The following is an 18,064-nucleotide window of genomic DNA, read 5'->3' as shown; positions in this document are numbered from 1 at the left end:
CGACGAAATATTCAAGCGTGTCAACTCTATTTCGCGAAATTCCTTGTTAATCACAGTCTAAACACCTGTTCAGTTTTTGTTTCTGTGATTTTTTTATTGATTCAATTATTTTGTTTTTCCGATCGCACCTTGTGGCGCCATCTAACGACGAAATATTCAAGCGTGTCAACTCTATTTCGCGAAATTCCTTGTTAATCACAGTCTAAACACCTGTTCAGTTTTTGTTTCTGTGATTTTTTTATTGATTCAATTATTTTGTTTTTCCGATCGCACCTTGTGGCGCCATCTAACGACGAAATATTCAAGCGTGTCAACTCTATTTCGCGAAATTCCTTGTTAATCACAGTCTAAACACCTGTTCAGTGTGTGTTTCTGTGATTTTTTTATTGATTCCATTATTTTGTTTTTCCGATCGTATCTTGTGGCGCCATCTAACGACGAAATATTCAAGCGTGTCAACTCTATTTCGCGCAAATTTTTATTAATCACATCTAAACACCTGTTCAATTTCTGTTGAGAAACTTTACATTCTATTATTATCGTCTGATCGCAACTCATATCCCATTTATGGACGAGCAATTAAAGTGTTTCACTACTGTTTTATGCAAATATTTGTTAATCACGGTATAAACGTCAATCCAATTTGGCTTAAAAGGCTTCTAAAACATTTGATATTTTTCGATTTCAGCTCATGGCGCCACCTAACGAGTAACCAAAATGCAACATAACAGTTGAAGAAAACTGTTCTGACAAAAAGTAATCTTCCAGATGTAGAGCATTTTGTTCACAGATGGCGCTACTTAATAAACATTAAAACATCCAGTTCAAATCGGCAACAGTGTATGATGACAATCACCCTTCAACTGTCAGCTCTGTCGCATTTTTGATCTGCTGTAGTAGTGGTTAGTCGGATTTGATATCATAACCACAAAATTGTACATTTTCTTTTTTAAGTGATTAATTTTTCGAAATTGAGTAATACCCTTATAAAGTTCCATACTTACCTGCAATATATTTACAAAATGGCTAATTTAGGATTGAGGATGAGAACTGTTGCTACGAAATTTCGAGACTCGTATTTAGGAACACGAAGGTTTCTAAATTATACCGCCCTTTGTTATGGTAGTTTTCTAATAACTTTTAAGGGATTTTTATGAATTAACCGAGATGTTTTATCCTGATTTTGCAGACGACAAAGATCCCGCAGCTCTATTTTTTAATAACGACATCCAGCAACTCCTTAGATCACTAACAAGGGTTGACTATAATAAAGTGTTCCGCAGAAGAAAGTTAGGCGCAAGCCAATTAGAGGACCCAGAGTATAAATTTATGACAGATGCAGAGTTGCAACAGTCACTACAGGAGGCTAAAGAGAAAGCCGAAGAACTTCTCCAAATCCCTCCAGTGCTTAAAGTGTTGAATTCTGAAGTTAAAGTATTGAACCACGAACCTGCCTTACAGGGCAAGTCTATGAAGTCAATTGCTTACGCCCCTGCAATCAGAAGTAATCATTTACAGGTCTGAACACTTCCAGAATAGTCTTCACTGATATAACATATGGAGTAAAAGACTCTGATAGGTTAATTGTTGTACGGGAGCCTGATGGTGTTCTTCAGGAAGCTGAATGGGATTTAAGACAACGGATAAACCAAATGTACTTTCCAAAAGAAGGGAAGTTGTTAAACCATCCCCAAATATTTGAAGGGGAGCATTTACAAAGTTTACTAGACAGACACAAGTACGAGTATGTTTTAGACAGGGCTTGTTTGCAGTTTGAACCAGATGACCCCTTTTATCAAAGAGTAGTTTCAATAGTTTACCAGCACCTTAATGAAAGCAACTCCTTTGATTTGCTTCGGTAACCTTAACCTAAATTAAAAATCTATAGGTTCCCAGAGGAAAGATTTTTAGATCCTCTAGACATTTTGGAGCTCTAACCTTCTTCCTTGTATGGAACAAGATGATAGACAATTTGTTGTTAGACCTCATTGAAACGTTGCACATAAATGAGGCCAAAGATTTAGTTACTCTTTATGGTTTGGTGCACCAGGTCAAGTTCAATGGGGAAGAAGCTTTGGACGTCGTAGAGGATTTTATTAGAACTGCCGCTAACAAGAAGGGGGCGCTAGAGCTGGCCATTCAGGCATATAAGGACGTACCTTCACAAAGGGAATCTCGAAGGGGGCGATTTCAGGTTGTGCATGAGTTGATTGAATAGGTACTTTAGTTGTTGCACTGTAATATAAAAAATAAATAAATCTTGGGTTATTCACTCTGACCTTCCTGCTATGCGTCTTTAAAAAAAAAAAGTTTGTATTTCTAAGCATGTTATTGAATTGTACCTCCTATTCTAACAAACAGAACTAATCTACTCGTCCTTCTTCGCCTCTTGTCCATTATAATCATCTCGATCTTCGCCCTCAGATAATGGTCCGTCCAACTTTGACGGAGGATTCTCTGGTGCGGCCTCCGGCAAAGCTCCCTCCGAATATTTGTTGATCTTCTCCTTGCTCGCCTCTCTGTCCCTCGACTTTCTAGAGGATGCATCCGACCTTTCTGCACTTCTGCTGTATGACCTGTATAAGCAAACATAATCTGGGCCTCACTCGAGCTCATTACGCATACCTGCTGCGATCTCTCGATCTGCTACGCTCGAATCTGCGATCGCGATAATCCCGGAATCCGCCTCTGTTACCTCCAAATCTGCCTCTTTGGTGCCTTCTGTTGCCGCGGTCGAACCTGCCACGGCCCCTAAAATTGCGATCGAACCTGTCCCTGTAACGTAATCACGGCATTAATCAAGACAAAACGTTTTAATATTCGATTGATACCTATTGTAGTAACCTCCTCTGCCTCTAGGTCGATTATCGTATCTCGGATTCGGGTATCTAGGCTTGTAGTACGTGCCGCGATCGTTTCGATTTCCACGGAAGCCACCTCCTCCCCTCCTGCGGAACCTCCTATCGCCTGAATAACTCCTGGACCTAGATCGGCTACGTGAATAAAACGATCCGGACCTGGATCGACTGCGCGAATAGAAAGATCGCGATCTCGACCGATAACTACGTGATCGACTGCCAGTGGGGCTGCTGCTGCGTGACCGACTGCCCGACCTAGAACGACTTCTGCGCTTTGGCGAACGACTGCCGGAACGGGGTCGACCAGGTGGTTCCGGAGGGCGGCTTCCCGAAGCTGCACCAATGCCCTCTCTGACTTTCTTCATTTCCGGTGGAGTCATCAGACGGAAGTTGCCGAATTTGTCCAAGACAACTTGACCCTGAGGTATTTTTGGGCCGGGGGGTAAAGGTGGGGCCACAAGGGGTTTCATTAGGGTTCGTTTCGGTGGAGAGTCCATGCGCTTCAGAGCGGGTTCTTTCATAGCCATCTGTTTGCGTACGCTTACGCCCTTTTCCTGCTGAACGGCGCCCAGTTTCTTTGAGGAGGTGGGTGCTTCGTCAAAACTATCAAGACAATGCAGAAAATTAATGAAGGTAAATATAAGTTTCTTTCAAACCCTATTTAGTTATTGTTCATGTTATAACTTCAGTAACTACTTCGTTATTACACAATACATAAATTATGCATACATGCGTACCTATTTCTGGCTCTGGGTTTCTCTGGAGGCAGTTCTGGGGGCCAATCAGGAGAAGGAGGCCGTTCCTGAATTTGTTTCTTTTTAAGGCGTGCCGGTGGAGGAGCGGGTCCGCTTGCGAGGTGCATTTTCCATTTGCTGGCGGCAGAAGTCGCTTCAGCTACTGCTTGTCGCGCCTTTTGCTCACGAGTAGGTGAAGGCGAATCCAAAAGCATGTGTTTTGGGGATTCACTCATGTCACTCCTACAGAAAAACATGTAGAAGTGTGAATTGGGAATATAAAATAAGATAAATGAGAAATTATTAAATTGTTGAGTGTACCCACCTTTTAGTTTCCTTTTCTAGGGCATAGTAAGCGTTAAGCTTCGACTCCAATTCTTCCAGGTCGGGCAGACTTTCGATAAACCTAGAAAAATGTTTACTATTGTCTTTCCCCTCTTGAAGCTTTTTTAAAACATTGTCCAGAGCTACTGGCAACAAATGATGATTTTAACTGAAACTGGAAAACCCTCACCTCTTAGACACTCCAGATTTCTGCAAAAAGTACTCTTCCTCATCCAAGCTGTGCTTCTTCCTCTTCTCTTTGCTCAGCTCCTTTTTAATGGCATCTCTCAGTTTCTTGTGATCGTCAAGATCGAGCTCCAATCCTTTGCGCTTCAACTTTTCCTTTTCTTTCTTCTTCTTCTTCTTACTCTCCTTCTTGGCCTTCTTATCTTTCTTCTTTTTTTTCTTTTTATCTTCAGAGGACTTTCCTTTCTTCCATTTGGCACTCTCCTCCAAGAATTTCCTTATCTACAATTATTTCTATTCATAACTCATTTCTTCAAATTTCTTTCAACCGACCTTAATCTCGTAATCAGAGTCATCCTTGGTTTCCAGTAGGAAAGATTTAACTTTAGATTCATAATCGAGCTCCTGTAGCGATTTTTGCGGCTTTTCGGGAGTCTCGAAACTGAACTCAAAATTACTTGAGGCGGGTTTGTTGAAATTAAAACTGGTTGCAGCTTCGTGGGCTTGCGCGTCCATCATTGCCATCCGTTTACTCAACGGACTCAGGGAATTTTCACGTTTTTCTCGTCTATGCATCGGCAAACGTATGGTTAAAAAAACAATTTCCTTCTTCTTTTATAACGCAAACAAAAGATATACGGTGAAAGCTTCCATTACGGACAGCCATTCGAAGAGGGATTCTCTCAAAACGGGGCATTTATTGAAATTTTAGAAAATCTTATTAAATCGAGTAGTAACAGACCAAAATGTCGACACAAATTGTCGTTGTACGTTTGTGAGCTTTCACCGTATATAAACGAACACTAACCTGCGATTTTTCTTCTTTTTCTTAAAATCAGAATCCCCACTTGAGGAACTTGAATCGCTGCTGCTGCTTGACGAGCTGCTCGAGCTGTCCCCGCTGCCGCTTGAACTCGAATCAGAACTAGAGCTCGAGTGTCTCTTTTTCTTAATTTTCTTCTTCTCTTTTCTCTTCTTTTTCTTGTCTTTCTTTTCTTCCTCGTTTTTGAGCAATTGCTTTAAAGCATCGTTAACATCCGTACTCTTCGAGACGACGGATGCGGGGAGATTTGGCAACGACAACTCACCCGGCTCGATTAAGTTCTTACTCGATTGTTTCTCTTTGTTTTTAAGGAATTCGAGAGAGTTCTGTGAAATAAATGAGTACATTTTTAATAAATAGGAAAAACCTCCTAGTCAAGATACGTCTAATTTAAATTTATCAAAACAAGAAAGTGAGAAATCCAAAAGGGCTCACCTTTGCTTCCTCATGATATGGCAAAATGGTCAAACAACTCTGGTAGGCCTTCCGAGCCTCGTCCATTTTGTTCTCCTCTTCATAGCTGCGGCCCAAAGCGACCAGAGTCTCACCCATGTATTTGCGAGCATTGGTGTGGCTCGGATTCAGCTTCAGAGCCGTTTCAAAGTCCTCGATCGCCTTCTGGAAATTGCCGCTGTTGGCGTAAAGAGCACCCCGCGCCACCAAGCCCTCCACATTGCGTGGGTCGATATTCAGGGCTTTATTCAGGCACTGGAACGCTTCCACGTGTTTTCCCGCCTTGAAGTGATCTATGCCGTCTGCCACGTTTCTATAAGCCCACTTGCTAGCTTGCACTTGACGCAACTCGTTGGCGTACTCGTTTTCCGGGTATCTGCCCCTGGAAGAAAATGTTGAAAACATGATCCAATTGTAAAAGGGATTCCATTTATTTACCTTAAAGTGTCCACAAGGGAGAAATGCTCGTTAATGCCCATCTGATTAGCCAAAAACTGAATGTTGTCCGAATTGTTGAATCCGATGCTCTTCTCCAAAACGGATTCGTAAGTTTCATTTTTATGATCGAGGGATTTTCTGAAAAGGCAAATTTAAACCTGCTTTAAGTCAATCTTTCGCGTGCAAATCTAAAGTTTTTTGTAAAACGTTTACCTCAGGAATTTTTCGTATATTTAATCGGCAGTGTTAAGCCTATAAAAAATGCTTTTTATTTACACATTAAAGACTAACCCTGCCAATTTTTACTGAGAGGATAAACATCTGTATGAAATCAGCAATTTTAAGTTTCAATATCCTCCATCCTGAAAATCGTATACATACCATGACTCATCAGTTCCTTTATGCCCATTTTAATGTTCTCCCTTGGGCTAATTAAATAGCAATAAATACGTTTTGTCATACTCAAATAAATCCTGTTTACAGATTAAATACTTTCGAAATTATCCTCAATGTGATATATTTATTTAAACACTTTTTATTTTTGTGCAGTCTATGGGGGGATTCTGCAGAAAACATGATGGGTTTAGCCACATGAACATGCTCATATATATCATAAAGTGACAGTGGGCCATGGCCTAAAAATGTGCCTCACCTGGAAATACGGCTTATACAAGTAAACTAAACATTTTTCTCGTGCGTTTCATGTGGGGCTTTAACGTAACTCTGTGTTAATTAATTATTACATTTATGTCAGCCTTTTCTAAAAAGAAAAAACACAATTTAGATCTCTTGGTACTAGTCCGACTCCCAAATATTTCTGGCTCTGCTGCATTTCATCTTTTTGTTATTTCCTATATAAATCAACTTGCAGCTTGTCATATAAAGGGTCAATATTGGGTTTCTTGTCAGAACACTTGAAGAGAACAAGACTCAGATCCTGCTCTGCCAACTAAGTAGTTTCACAATTTACACAAAAATATAAAGAAAAACTTCTGCCTGCTTGAAAAAAGAAATAATAAATAATGCAACTTTAGTGGGAGTTTCCAAAGTGTGAAAAGACATGTCCGAAAATGTCTCAAACCCCCACTAAAATCCTATTCAAAAACAAAAACACAAGAAATTAGCATAAACAAATTCCAACAAAAACCACTTACTTATAAACCAAAGGGAAATCATCAGTACTAATAAGACCCAAAGGGGGGCGGTGCTCTGGATCGCCAGGTTTTCTGGTGATGCCCTTCATGCCACACACCATTTTATCCGTATCTGCGATCACTTCCAAAACTTCACAACACACGTAGTCGTTCATCATGTAACTGCGAGATACACCTTTCTTGTCAACGGCCGGGATTACATTTGCCACTGGGCAGAATGCCTGATAATCAAATAAATTGATACCTTAGGAAAAATATATTTCCTAATACTTACTTTAATATTTATGTCAGCAGCATATTTTACTACGTCATCATTTTCAGCAGTACACAAAACTTTAAGCATCATCCCTGACTGTTGCTTGCTCACAATTGTGCCCAATATTAGATCCCCTACCTTAACATTCTGCAAGAAAACATATTTTATTAAAAATATGTTAAATATTTAAAAACTAACAACAATGACAAAAATAAAGATGAAGAAAGGATACTAAAGTTGCATCTCAGAGGTAAGGGTATTATAAGTAAACTAAATTTGAAGAAATCAAGATAAAATTGGCTTTACTTATCTATAAAAAAATAAATAAATGTTTGTCCAGAAAGTTAAAGGAGTGACCATCCTGACCATTTCCTGCTAACAAAAAAATTTTTATATCTTACCTCAGTGAAAAACAACAGCCTTCTCTGTCTATCTGCATTAACATAAGTCTCAAAAGGAGGAGTAATAGCATAAAGCTCCTCACTGAGAGGCACATTTCCATCCAGCTTGAATGCAGAAGGTTGCATGGAAAAAATCACATTTGCCTTCCTTGCTATAAACTGCTGCAACTTCAGCCTTTTTCCTCGATCTTGGAATGACAAATTCTTCTGCCTTTGCCCATACACTTGGAAGTTCAAATCTTTGACACCTCGACGATTCAAGTCGTTTTCTCCATGTTCTCCTTCCCATAATTTTTGCAATTGTTGACCATGGAAATTGATGGTTCGGGTGATTAATTGCGAGTTGAGATGTTCCATGACAGAGCTCAGATCACCGTGAGACACTCGGCCTCCTGGAAAGAAGTTCATAAATGTTGGAATATCTTGAAACTACTCTGGTGCAATATACCATCCCTGACAAGAGGGAACTCGACAATGGATGAAGGCGACTGATATTTGTAATTAAGTAGTGGGTAGACTTATTTTCAAGGGCTAATTAATTAATTAAACTCACCTTATAGATCGAATAGCGCAAAAGAAAAAAATTATACAATAAAATATTAATACAAAACAAAATGGCGATTTGTAGGGCGTTCGCCATGATGAAGAATTGAGGGCGTCCTTCAGATATCACCAGCTTCTTACCCTTTTACCCACTTAATATTATGACCCCAAACAATGCAAACATTACAAAACCGTTTACAGAAATTATACATACCTTACGTAATATTAACTCAGAAAAATATTCTCAAAAACCACATTTAAAAACGCATGAATTATACAGCAAACGGGATAGTTAATCCTTTTCAGACCGTCATTGTGAATTGAAATTAATGGCGGCAGGCGGCACCGGATTTCCTGTGGAAAAAGTCAACTGTCAAAAATTAGGGTATTTAGGGTTATGCGATTGCCCGTAGACAATGTCGAAAATGAATAAAATTTTTATTATGTTTGCTTAAAATATCGATAAGATATATGGAACTAGTTTTTTTTTTAACAATTTAGTTTTAACAACCTCTTAAAATAAGGTAGCTATAAGCAATTTTTCTTCAATCTATGCAATAAGAGTAGTTAGGGTAGAGAAAAAAAACGTCGTCCTGTAAGTCAAAATCAACTGTGTGTCAATTATATTTTAAATAACCTTCAAACGCTCCAAATCTCGGCTAGAGAAGGGCAGCGCGGACAACGTTTAAAACTCGTGCGTTACCCGCACGCAATCCGCAATCAAGGCCGGGTCAAACAAACTTGAATAATTTAAATGTGTGCTTTTAGTTGCGCGATATATGCCAAGAAAACACTAACCCGCTCTATTAATTCTTAAATCACTAACTCGGTGCAGTATGTTGTTCAAAAAATGCCCCAAAACCGGCGACAAGATTTGGTTAACTGTATCCTTGTTCCTAAGTGTTTTTGGTTTCCTCAAAGAACTCAGACCTTCCGAACCATTTATCTATGAGTTCCTTGTGGGGACAGAATGGCGAAACCTCACTCAGGGTCAAATCAACCAACAAGTGTACCCTGTTGGTACTTACAGCTATTTGGGGTTGCTTATATTGGTCTTTCTTATTACGGATATTTGCCGGTATAAGCCCTTGATTGTGTTCTCAGGCCTGTCAGGTATTGTTGTTTGGGGGATGCTGTTGTACACCACTAGTCTTTTGGAACTGCAAATTTTGGAGGTAAGTGGTGTAAAATGCTTGCAAATAATTTTTAGGCCATGTTACTTTCGATTAAAAATGATAATGAATGTTTGATAAAACTTTAATCCTTTGTTTGTGAAGCATAGAGCTCACTTTAAATAGGGACATCCTTCTACAGGTTTTTAGCTCTTCGAAATAATAAATAGCCCTCATCTTTCCGATTTAATTCTAAAGACAAAAGTATGTATTTATGTTATTAATTAAACCAAGTCAGTTTATTCATTGGTGTTATTAATACTACTTTAAACTTGATAGAGTTGATCTTGTGTAATACTCACTACATTGTCAATTTAAGTTAAATTATTAAGTTTTATTGCTCAATAATAGGCAGGCGCAGGGTTTTGAAAAGCATATCTGGTTAGATAAATAATTAGGATGTTTGGACGTCATAAAAATATATAGCCAAAAAGATAAAGCCTTTAGATATTTAATTTGCAGTCTCAAGACTCACTTCAAAGATATCCCATTATATTTCCTCTATAATCAACTGATTATAAAATAGATTAAACACCATAAACCTTAACTAAAACTATGATGTAGCTAAAAACCTAGTTTATACAGTGTACCACTAAAAATGCCATCTTCTTAGTGAAATTCTTCGCACCTAATTCGCGGGTATGCTGATTAAGCTAAACCAAACAGCCAAGATGTAAACCATAATAACATCATTTACAAGGCTTACGCAGGCATATTTGTTCAGAAAACATTCCAAACAAACTCACTATGGAAATTTTAAAGACGGTATTAAACCTGTATCATAATCCTGTGTTACTGGAAAAAATAAGCCAAGTTCTATTAATGGCATAATTATGATAATTGTATCAGTATGCACTAAACAAGATAAAAAAAAAAGTATTTCACAATACCTACGTTTTCGCCTGTTGACACACTTATAAAACCAATTTTATTTTGGAAAAGGTCAATATTCTGGATATTTTTAGATACGCTATGAAGAAAATTGTTCTCCTGATGTTTTGGCAAAAATAATAATTGCAAACGAGTAAATTGCTAATTGTGTTGCACCTCCAAAATGTCGAAACTATTAAATGTCTTCAATATCACAAAGTCCATTTCGCGCGTAATTTCAGGGATTCTATGGAGCATTTGCAGCTTGTGAAGTGGCTTACTTCACCTACATCTACGCCAAAGTTGACAAGGAATACTACCCGCAAGTAACATCCTATACCCGAGCTGCAATTTTAGGTGGGCGTGCTATTTCCGGCATACTAGGTCAAATACTTATATCTGTTCATGCGATGGACTACAGGCAGCTCAACTACATAACTTTCGGCTGTAAGTGGCCAAAACGAATTTATCAAATATTTTACTACTAACATTTCTATGCAGCAATGATAGCAGCTACCTTCTGGAGCTTCTTCTTGCCTCCAGTAAAGCAGTCAATCTACTTTCATCGAGATCCGATCCCACAGTCTCTAAGGAAAAAGAGCAGATCAGCCTTCGGTTTAATGTGGAACCATTTCAAAGACGGTTATTCCAGCAAATACCTGATAAAATGGTCAATATGGTGGTCATTAGCAACATGCGGTTTTATCCAGGTGCAAGTCTATATGCAACCTCTATGGGCGGACATTGTAAACGATCCTAATAGTCCGATTTACAACGGCGCTGTAGAGTCCATATTGACGATTTTAGGATTTTTGGGTACTCTTGCAGCCGGAGTGCTGAAAGTTGATTGGAAAACGCGTGGGGAATTGGCGTTAACTTGTTGCTCATTGCTACAGGGCTTTGCCATGTTGATTGCTTCACAGACCGACTGGATTTTAGTTAGTTATATCTGTTATGTAGTGTTCGGTACTTTATATCACCTAACTATTACTGTGGCAAGTAGTGAAATAGCCAAACTAATCAAGGAAGACAGCTATGGGCTTATTTTTGGGTTAAACACTTTCATAGCACTTCTATTCCAGACAGTTATGACACTTGTGGTAGTAACTGAAAGGGTGGGTTTTGCTCTACCTCCTAGGAATCAGTATTTTGTTTATGGGGTGTTTCATTTGATTCTGGGGTGCATTTACATTATTATAGGATTGTCTTGCTGGCTGGCCAGTAAGAGGGACTATAGAAGGGCTAGCACTGTGCCTGAGCCACCCTCGCGCACTGTAATCATTTATTGAATTAGCAAAGCATGTTAGTGAATTGATAGAAAAAGGTTTTAGCAAGTGTTCCTTCTGTTGTTCCTAGTTCTTTAGTATTTATTTTGCTCAAGTTAATTGATATGTATTTGGAAAAGGGCTATTAGTAGTTATCTCTTTAAAAGACAATTATTGTTGTTAGCGACTCCTTTAGGCTTCTAATGAGGTGATTCAGTATTTTCCATATCTCACAAGCACAAAACAAGTATTACCTGCTTTTACATACTAAATTGGCTGTGATAATTTTTAAGAAAATTTTGTACGTTCAATATTTAAGAACATTTTATTATATGTTATTATAAAAATTAAAAATCATCTTCATTGCTTAAGTACCTAATCATTATTTCTTTCCTTCCACCATAATAATATGATACCCGAACTTAGTTTTTACAGGAGGGTCTGTATAAATGGGGCTATTTACTGTAGACACAGGAAGTGCAAATGCAGCCTCCTGAAAAGGCCCCACCATTGATCCGCGTGTCATCCACCCTAAATCGCCCCCTGAACGAGCTTTGTCCTCACTATAAGCTGAGGCCACTTCAGGGAACTTTTGGCCAGCTTTCAGTTTCTCTAGGGCTTCTAAGCACTTACCTTGTTTTTCACAGAGGATGTGGCGGACTTTAACAGCCGTACCTCCTTTCTTTTCTTTGCCTGAAGAGAAATTACAAATGCTCTGACTTTAGAGTTGGACGTCTCAGTTGTTGGGTATACCTTTTTCGCTAGATTCTTCGTTCTTTGGTTTCGCGCCCGAACCGGATTTTGAACTACCACCTTTCTTGGGAGGCATAGTGTGACTACCTTGATATTGACCTTTTTATTTTAGAAATAGCAAGTCGGTTCTTTTGCGTTAGTGGGCAATTGAACGACAATAAAGGGGAGCTCCGCTTCGGCGGTTTAATTAAGTATTGAAGTTATTCGTCCGGATTTAGTTCAATATGCACCAATTCTCATTCCAACTGCTCTACATATTAAAACCATGTGACACTTGTACAGATTATGCGTATTACATCACATGATTAACGAGTAGCATGAACTGTTGATTTATAAATACAAAAAAAAGCAATATTACACAACATCTGCCAATTTGACATATTCTTAGTTTTTGTACATACGAAATCTCAAGTTCTAAGTATGTAATATTAATTATTAATTAGCGCATTAAGCGTTACTAAGCATTATCAGCACACTCCACGTCTGTGATAATGAGCTTTTCAAAACTATTCCTTTTGGGAACACGAACTGGTACTGAAATAGTTCTAATGGGGCCCCAGTTCCTCAGCAGTCATTTACACCCTTTTTGACTATCAAAACAACTTAACTATGGCTTTAATCTCCCCAGTGACTGCTGGGAAACTGATCCTTAAATTCACATTCTTTCACAAGTGAAACATCACATTTCAGGTATTCAAAGATTTCCCACAACTAACCCCCATCCTTCAATTGTACCGTCCTTATTTCAGCTGCATTGCAAACGGCACTTTTCTACTACTCCCAACAAACCACTAACTACAGGGCAAAAACTGAAGAAGGCTATTGCTGAATATGGGGCCACAGTTATTGTATTTCATGTCAGCATATCTTTAGTATCCTTGGGTTCATGTTATTTTCTGGTGTCAACTGGATTCAATGTTAGGGAGCTGTTAGTTAGCCTAAAATTGGAAGATTGGGCTAATTCAAACCCTGCGCTAATATCAAATGCTGGAACATTCGCAGTTGCCTATGCCATTCACAAGGTTTTTGCTCCTGTGAGACTGGGGATTACAATGGGTTGTGTGCCATTTATAGTTAGATATTTAAGGAGTAAAGGTATTTTAAAAAAGTGAGAAAACTTGGTTTGATTTCAGTAGGATTTGAATACAACTGATTTGTTTGAACATTTATTAAGTTAGTTTATACAAAAAAAGATAAATGGTAGTACAAAACGGAGGTTAAGGCAGTAAATTTGCACTATAAAGAATTTTAAACTGCTCAATTCATGTAAAGCAAATATACAGTAACATTAAAAATGTAACAGATAGCCCTGACTTTTTTTGCCTGAAGATAAATGGAAGTCAAATGGTCATTTCCATTTAATGCATGTCAGAGAAGCTGAGGCTATCTAAAGATCAACGCCTTCAACAATTTCATAGAGTATATCACCTTAAAATAATTTCCTTTAATACTCATAATAATAAAAATCAGTCAAACTCATTGAGTTTAGAAGTTAAAAATATTTACAATTATTATTTACAGAAATAATGCATTAGCAAATACTAAATGGTAATTAAATGCAGGCAGGATAACCTAGGAGTTCCAGAAAGAATTTACAGGACGTCTGACGTCTTACACAGGATGTTTCAGTTCTGACCTTAGTCATTGCAGGGAGATTTTCTACTATCTCCCAAAATTACCGAAGGTAAAATTGAAACAGCCGGTATACATCCAAATTCGAATAAATCTCAATATTTGCCACCCTGTCAATTAACAGGAATGGCTTCTAACAAATGTATCCCTTGTCTTAAACTCCCCACAAGATTTCTATAAGCTAAATTCGCTCAATGAAACATTATCCTCTACAGCTCTCAATCGATATTGTCACGTACATGTATAATAAGGCCCTGAAAAGCTGCCTATGTCGATATGAAAATATTGTGAACTGTGTCTGTTTTTGATCTACATGGAAGTATAAAAATATATCAAAAACTATATGATTTTTATGGATGAATATATGCACAAGCTTAGTCTAATATCGAGTTGCTGCGTTCGTGTATTAAAATCTTTAATTTTCCTAAAAATCGCAGCCAATTTAGCTGTCGTATCCATTGAGAAATTGCTTCATGTTCCAGTAAGTGAAGAAACGTCTTCTTCACCTAATTGAACCGTTGCCAACCTATTTGAAATCATTGTTCCTAACACTTCTTTAATCTAGATAATGCCTTAGGCTTAAATTTAAAACCAGAATGACATTTATTTATTGCACTTTTTATTGACACGACTTTTAATTTCGGAAGAAGGAACTAAAGAAGAAACCGTTTTCCTTCGTTTCATATATGTAGACACTTAAAAGCTAATAAAATATGGCAAAAATCTTAATATACACCAAAACACTAAGTAATACGGAAATAAATATCCCTCGTCAGCTTCAATAGAAACAAGAATACAAACTCGATAAGTGTAAAGAAAACACAGAAAATTACCGCGGTTCCTCGAAAATAAGCCCTAGTTAAATTCGTCAACAGGACCATTGGGAAATCCCCTTATCCAGCTTGCATGCCCCTGAATGGCGAATGGTGATGTGTACATAATGCACACCATAAGTTTGCTAAATGCAACATTCTAGTTACTTAGCATTCATAAGCCATTTTAACGAAAATTTCACTCCCAAAAGGAAAAAAAGTTGGATTCGCGAATATTCCGAAAGGGACGATCGGAATACGATATCTATAGCTAATAGCTCATAGCTAAACGTTATTCGTTATTGCCTAACTGATAAATAATCGCATTTTAATAAATTCCTGAGAAAATAGCAAAGTGTTTAGCTGCTCCAAGGGTTGATATTCGAGGATATACTATTGCAATGGCACCAGAGCTAGCGGTACATATCGCCAGACGAATTTAAAGCATCACAAGATGGAACTGGGGTGAAAAATGCAAGGAATAAAATAAGGAACAGCTGTGTTGTTAATATCCTACAAGCAGGCTACCTAGACAAGAAAAGCTTATCTGAAGAAAGCGCTCTTACTTAACATAAGAGGTTGGGGCCAGTGGTCGTAGAGGAGGTCTTTAGAGGGAATGGAGACGAAATAAATTCAGGCTGAAATACAGGGTCTGGAAATTAATTATTATGTATGAAAAATAAGATACCCCTATCAACTAAATCTTTTCGAGGAGTACCGGGTATTATTTCTGGGGAACTCGGTACCACAAAGTTAATTGACACAAAAACCATAGAACAAATACGCCATGGAAAGCATAAAACTCTCGTTCGTTTAAATTTGATAGTAAAACTTACATTAATAACTTGAACCTGACTAACCTGAGCTGATAGAATTCTTTTCCCACCCAAGAAAACTTTGGTGATATGACAGTTACTAATTTCAAGGAAGAACCAGTCAAAGCTTTGTTCAATACAATCAACACTTAAATAATTGTTTTGAACATATCCATGCTCAGTAGTGAGTATTAAGAGAGTGTAGAAGCAACCTTACACGTAAGCCTCGACACGGCGCTTTTTTAAACTGTTGAAGAAGACCCGCCAACTGTGGACAGTTTTCCCGAACCCTGACCAGATCCATACGCTAGATGTGATGCCCACAATCATGGTCATCAGGTACTTCACCATGAAGGCTTCGAAATAGGGATAGAATTTTTTTTGTTTTACACCTACATTAAAATTGGGTAGAAGATTTTTTGGATTGGTAATAGAGATTTTAAGGGTAGTGTAATGAAAACACTTACCAGAAATAGGGCATGGTACTGAATATTTCGTATTGTGGCAAATATCCATCCACCAGGTTCGCATCCAATCTTCATAATATGAGCTTTCATAAAACAAGCAGGCAATCACTAAAATGATGTGAATTAAGTATTACTGAAAGAAATTCAAAGGGAAACAACTTGGGCTCACCTATTAAAGCAGGCAGAGTGTATAAAACTGAAAATATGCCAATTCTAATCATTAGTTTTTCCAGTTTTTCAGTTTTGGTGCCCTCATGTTTCATTACTGTTCTAATACGGAATAAAGACACAAATCCACTGGTGAGGAACACAGTTCCAAAAATTAGATAAATCACCAGTGGTAAAAGGACGAATATTCTCATTGCTTCTACATTCCAAATTCCTACATAGCATACACCACTAAGTACATCACCTTAAAGAAAAGAGATGTATAAAAATGACTCAGAATTGAATTGATATAAGTAGATTCTTGAGGCAATACCACAATTTATATCCATTACATTTTAAGCAAATCATAACTCTGAACATTACTATAAGCTTTAGGGCTCCTACAGCCTGCAAAGACAAACCACTTCACTGATAATGGATTTAAGCAAGTGGGATTTGATGGTAATGAAGTTGTCTCTTTGTAGAACATCTTATACTCCACACATTAACAAAATCAATTGAAAACAAAACTCACCGTCAACTTTTCCAAAGGACAAAATAGTAATAGTCTTCACAGCAGGAATGGCCCAAGCTGCCAAATGAAAATACTGAGAGTTTGCTTCAATTGCTTCATGTCCCCACTTCAATCCAGCAGCCAAAAACCATGTCAATGTCAAAACCACCCACCAAATACTGGATGCCATACTGAAGAAGTAGAGCACCATGAAAATAATAGTGCATGGTTCATATTTGGTGCCTTGAGTTACAGTTTTCTCAGTTACATTGCCAAGTTTGGATGGGAAGGGTTCTTGGCAAGCTATGCTATCACCCATTAGGAAACCCACTAAATAGGCACATGCTACCATAAAGTAGCACACTGAGAGAAAGATTATTGGTCTTTCTGGGTACCTAAATCTATCTGTATCTATTAAGAAGGTACACACTGTAAAGAGGCAGCTGATGGAACACAAAAGTGCCCAAACTCCAATCCACACTTGAGAAAACTGACGTTTTCCTTCATTGAAAAACATCATCTGACAAGGAGCCCCACAATTTCTCTCCACTTTGTCGCCCACTTTGAAGGTATAGTCCAACACTGCTGGGACTTTAAATTGCTCTGGGCAAACAAAGCCAAAGTTTTTGCCCTTCGTGGGTAGATGATCAAAGTGATTTATATGGGTGTTTTTAGTAGAATGAGAACTTGGAGGAACAGCCACATTATTCTGACCAACACATAGCTCTTCAGGAACAGACTTATCAGGATAACTATCGCAATTCAACGACTCTGGCCAATGAAAATCAAACTTCTCCATAATGCCTTCACAGCCACTTCTTGCAGACTCACATAAGGACCTACATGGGGGCAAAGGGTGCTCTAATATGGTGCAAACAGGAACAAACACGGAGCACAAGAAAAACTGCAAATCTACACTGCAGTTGATTTTGACTAGAGGAAAATACTGATGCACTTCCAGGCCTGCCTCCTCTTGATTACTGTGTCCCATAAGGTTGGGCATTATGGTTTTATTATAGGGAATGCCTGAGCAAAAAGGGATGGTGATAGGTTGGCACTTGTCGTGAGCCGGGATTAAATCATCTGAGTCGCTGATTCTGGTAGTACCCTGGTACACACAAACTCCGCCATTGAAGAGCAACAGGAACAGGACAGCCAAAGATATCATGGTGGCTATCGCGTTTAAGCCCATTGTACTGGTGTGTGTGATGGTGTTGAAAGGGGTGCGAACGACTATTTCAAGGTCTCATTACGCATTTTTGGTGTTTATAATTCTAATAACTAAAATATAAACAAAATAAAAAGGGTTTTGTTGAACAAATACTCCTCGCGCAGGAAAAATGCACAGAAATGAATGACACTGACAGTTGATGTTGATACAAATGATCAACGACATCTATCTAATCGTATAAATATCGGTGTAGATTATGTAAAAAACATTAAACAC

General features: G+C 38.2%; 5 protein-coding genes across 5 annotated transcripts; 2 read left to right on the top strand and 3 right to left on the bottom strand.

Annotated features, from left to right (window-relative positions):
• Positions 1 to 885: 885 nt before the first annotated feature.
• Positions 886 to 2,278, top strand: mRpS22 (mitochondrial ribosomal protein S22). Its single transcript, XM_066287295.1, has 4 exons — positions 886 to 1,122; positions 1,190 to 1,462; positions 1,519 to 1,858; positions 1,912 to 2,278. Exons 1-4 carry the CDS (start codon positions 1,023 to 1,025, stop codon positions 2,216 to 2,218), a joined length of 1,020 nt encoding a protein of 339 aa, XP_066143392.1. The 5' UTR covers positions 886 to 1,022; the 3' UTR covers positions 2,219 to 2,278.
• Positions 2,279 to 2,310: 32 nt separating this feature from the next.
• On the bottom strand, positions 2,311 to 8,520 carry LOC136341909 (tetratricopeptide repeat protein 14 homolog). The gene is made up of 14 exons (XM_066287286.1): positions 8,385 to 8,520; positions 7,628 to 8,019; positions 7,245 to 7,373; positions 6,971 to 7,191; positions 5,817 to 5,954; positions 5,361 to 5,760; positions 4,911 to 5,251; positions 4,436 to 4,670; positions 4,107 to 4,384; positions 3,918 to 3,998; positions 3,596 to 3,835; positions 2,832 to 3,461; positions 2,626 to 2,775; positions 2,311 to 2,576 (listed from the first exon to the last, which is right to left on the bottom strand). The coding sequence occupies exons 2-14, from the start codon at positions 7,982 to 7,984 to the stop codon at positions 2,369 to 2,371; spliced, it is 3,408 nt and encodes a 1,135-aa protein (XP_066143383.1). The 5' UTR covers positions 7,985 to 8,019; positions 8,385 to 8,520; the 3' UTR covers positions 2,311 to 2,368.
• Positions 8,521 to 8,798: 278 nt separating this feature from the next.
• Positions 8,799 to 11,768, top strand: LOC136341913 (thiamine transporter 1-like). Its single transcript, XM_066287290.1, has 3 exons — positions 8,799 to 9,345; positions 10,455 to 10,659; positions 10,714 to 11,768. Exons 1-3 carry the CDS (start codon positions 9,007 to 9,009, stop codon positions 11,499 to 11,501), a joined length of 1,332 nt encoding a protein of 443 aa, XP_066143387.1. The 5' UTR covers positions 8,799 to 9,006; the 3' UTR covers positions 11,502 to 11,768.
• Positions 11,769 to 11,783: 15 nt separating this feature from the next.
• LOC136341922 (peptidyl-prolyl cis-trans isomerase NIMA-interacting 4) lies at positions 11,784 to 12,419 on the bottom strand. Its single transcript, XM_066287301.1, has 2 exons — positions 12,231 to 12,419; positions 11,784 to 12,170 (listed from the first exon to the last, which is right to left on the bottom strand). The coding sequence occupies exons 1-2, from the start codon at positions 12,304 to 12,306 to the stop codon at positions 11,860 to 11,862; spliced, it is 387 nt and encodes a 128-aa protein (XP_066143398.1). The 5' UTR covers positions 12,307 to 12,419; the 3' UTR covers positions 11,784 to 11,859.
• A 933-nt stretch (positions 12,420 to 13,352) lies between these two features.
• On the bottom strand, positions 13,353 to 17,978 carry fz (frizzled). The gene is made up of 4 exons (XM_066287288.1): positions 16,639 to 17,978; positions 16,126 to 16,368; positions 15,957 to 16,064; positions 13,353 to 15,881 (listed from the first exon to the last, which is right to left on the bottom strand). Exons 1-4 carry the CDS (start codon positions 17,807 to 17,809, stop codon positions 15,703 to 15,705), a joined length of 1,701 nt encoding a protein of 566 aa, XP_066143385.1. The 5' UTR covers positions 17,810 to 17,978; the 3' UTR covers positions 13,353 to 15,702.
• Positions 17,979 to 18,064: the final 86 nt, after the last annotated feature.

Source organism: Euwallacea fornicatus, chromosome 11, assembly GCF_040115645.1.
Source record: "Euwallacea fornicatus isolate EFF26 chromosome 11, ASM4011564v1, whole genome shotgun sequence".
Taxonomy (NCBI): domain Eukaryota; kingdom Metazoa; phylum Arthropoda; class Insecta; order Coleoptera; family Curculionidae; genus Euwallacea; species Euwallacea fornicatus.
This window is presented reverse-complemented; position numbering and strand designations above follow the sequence as displayed.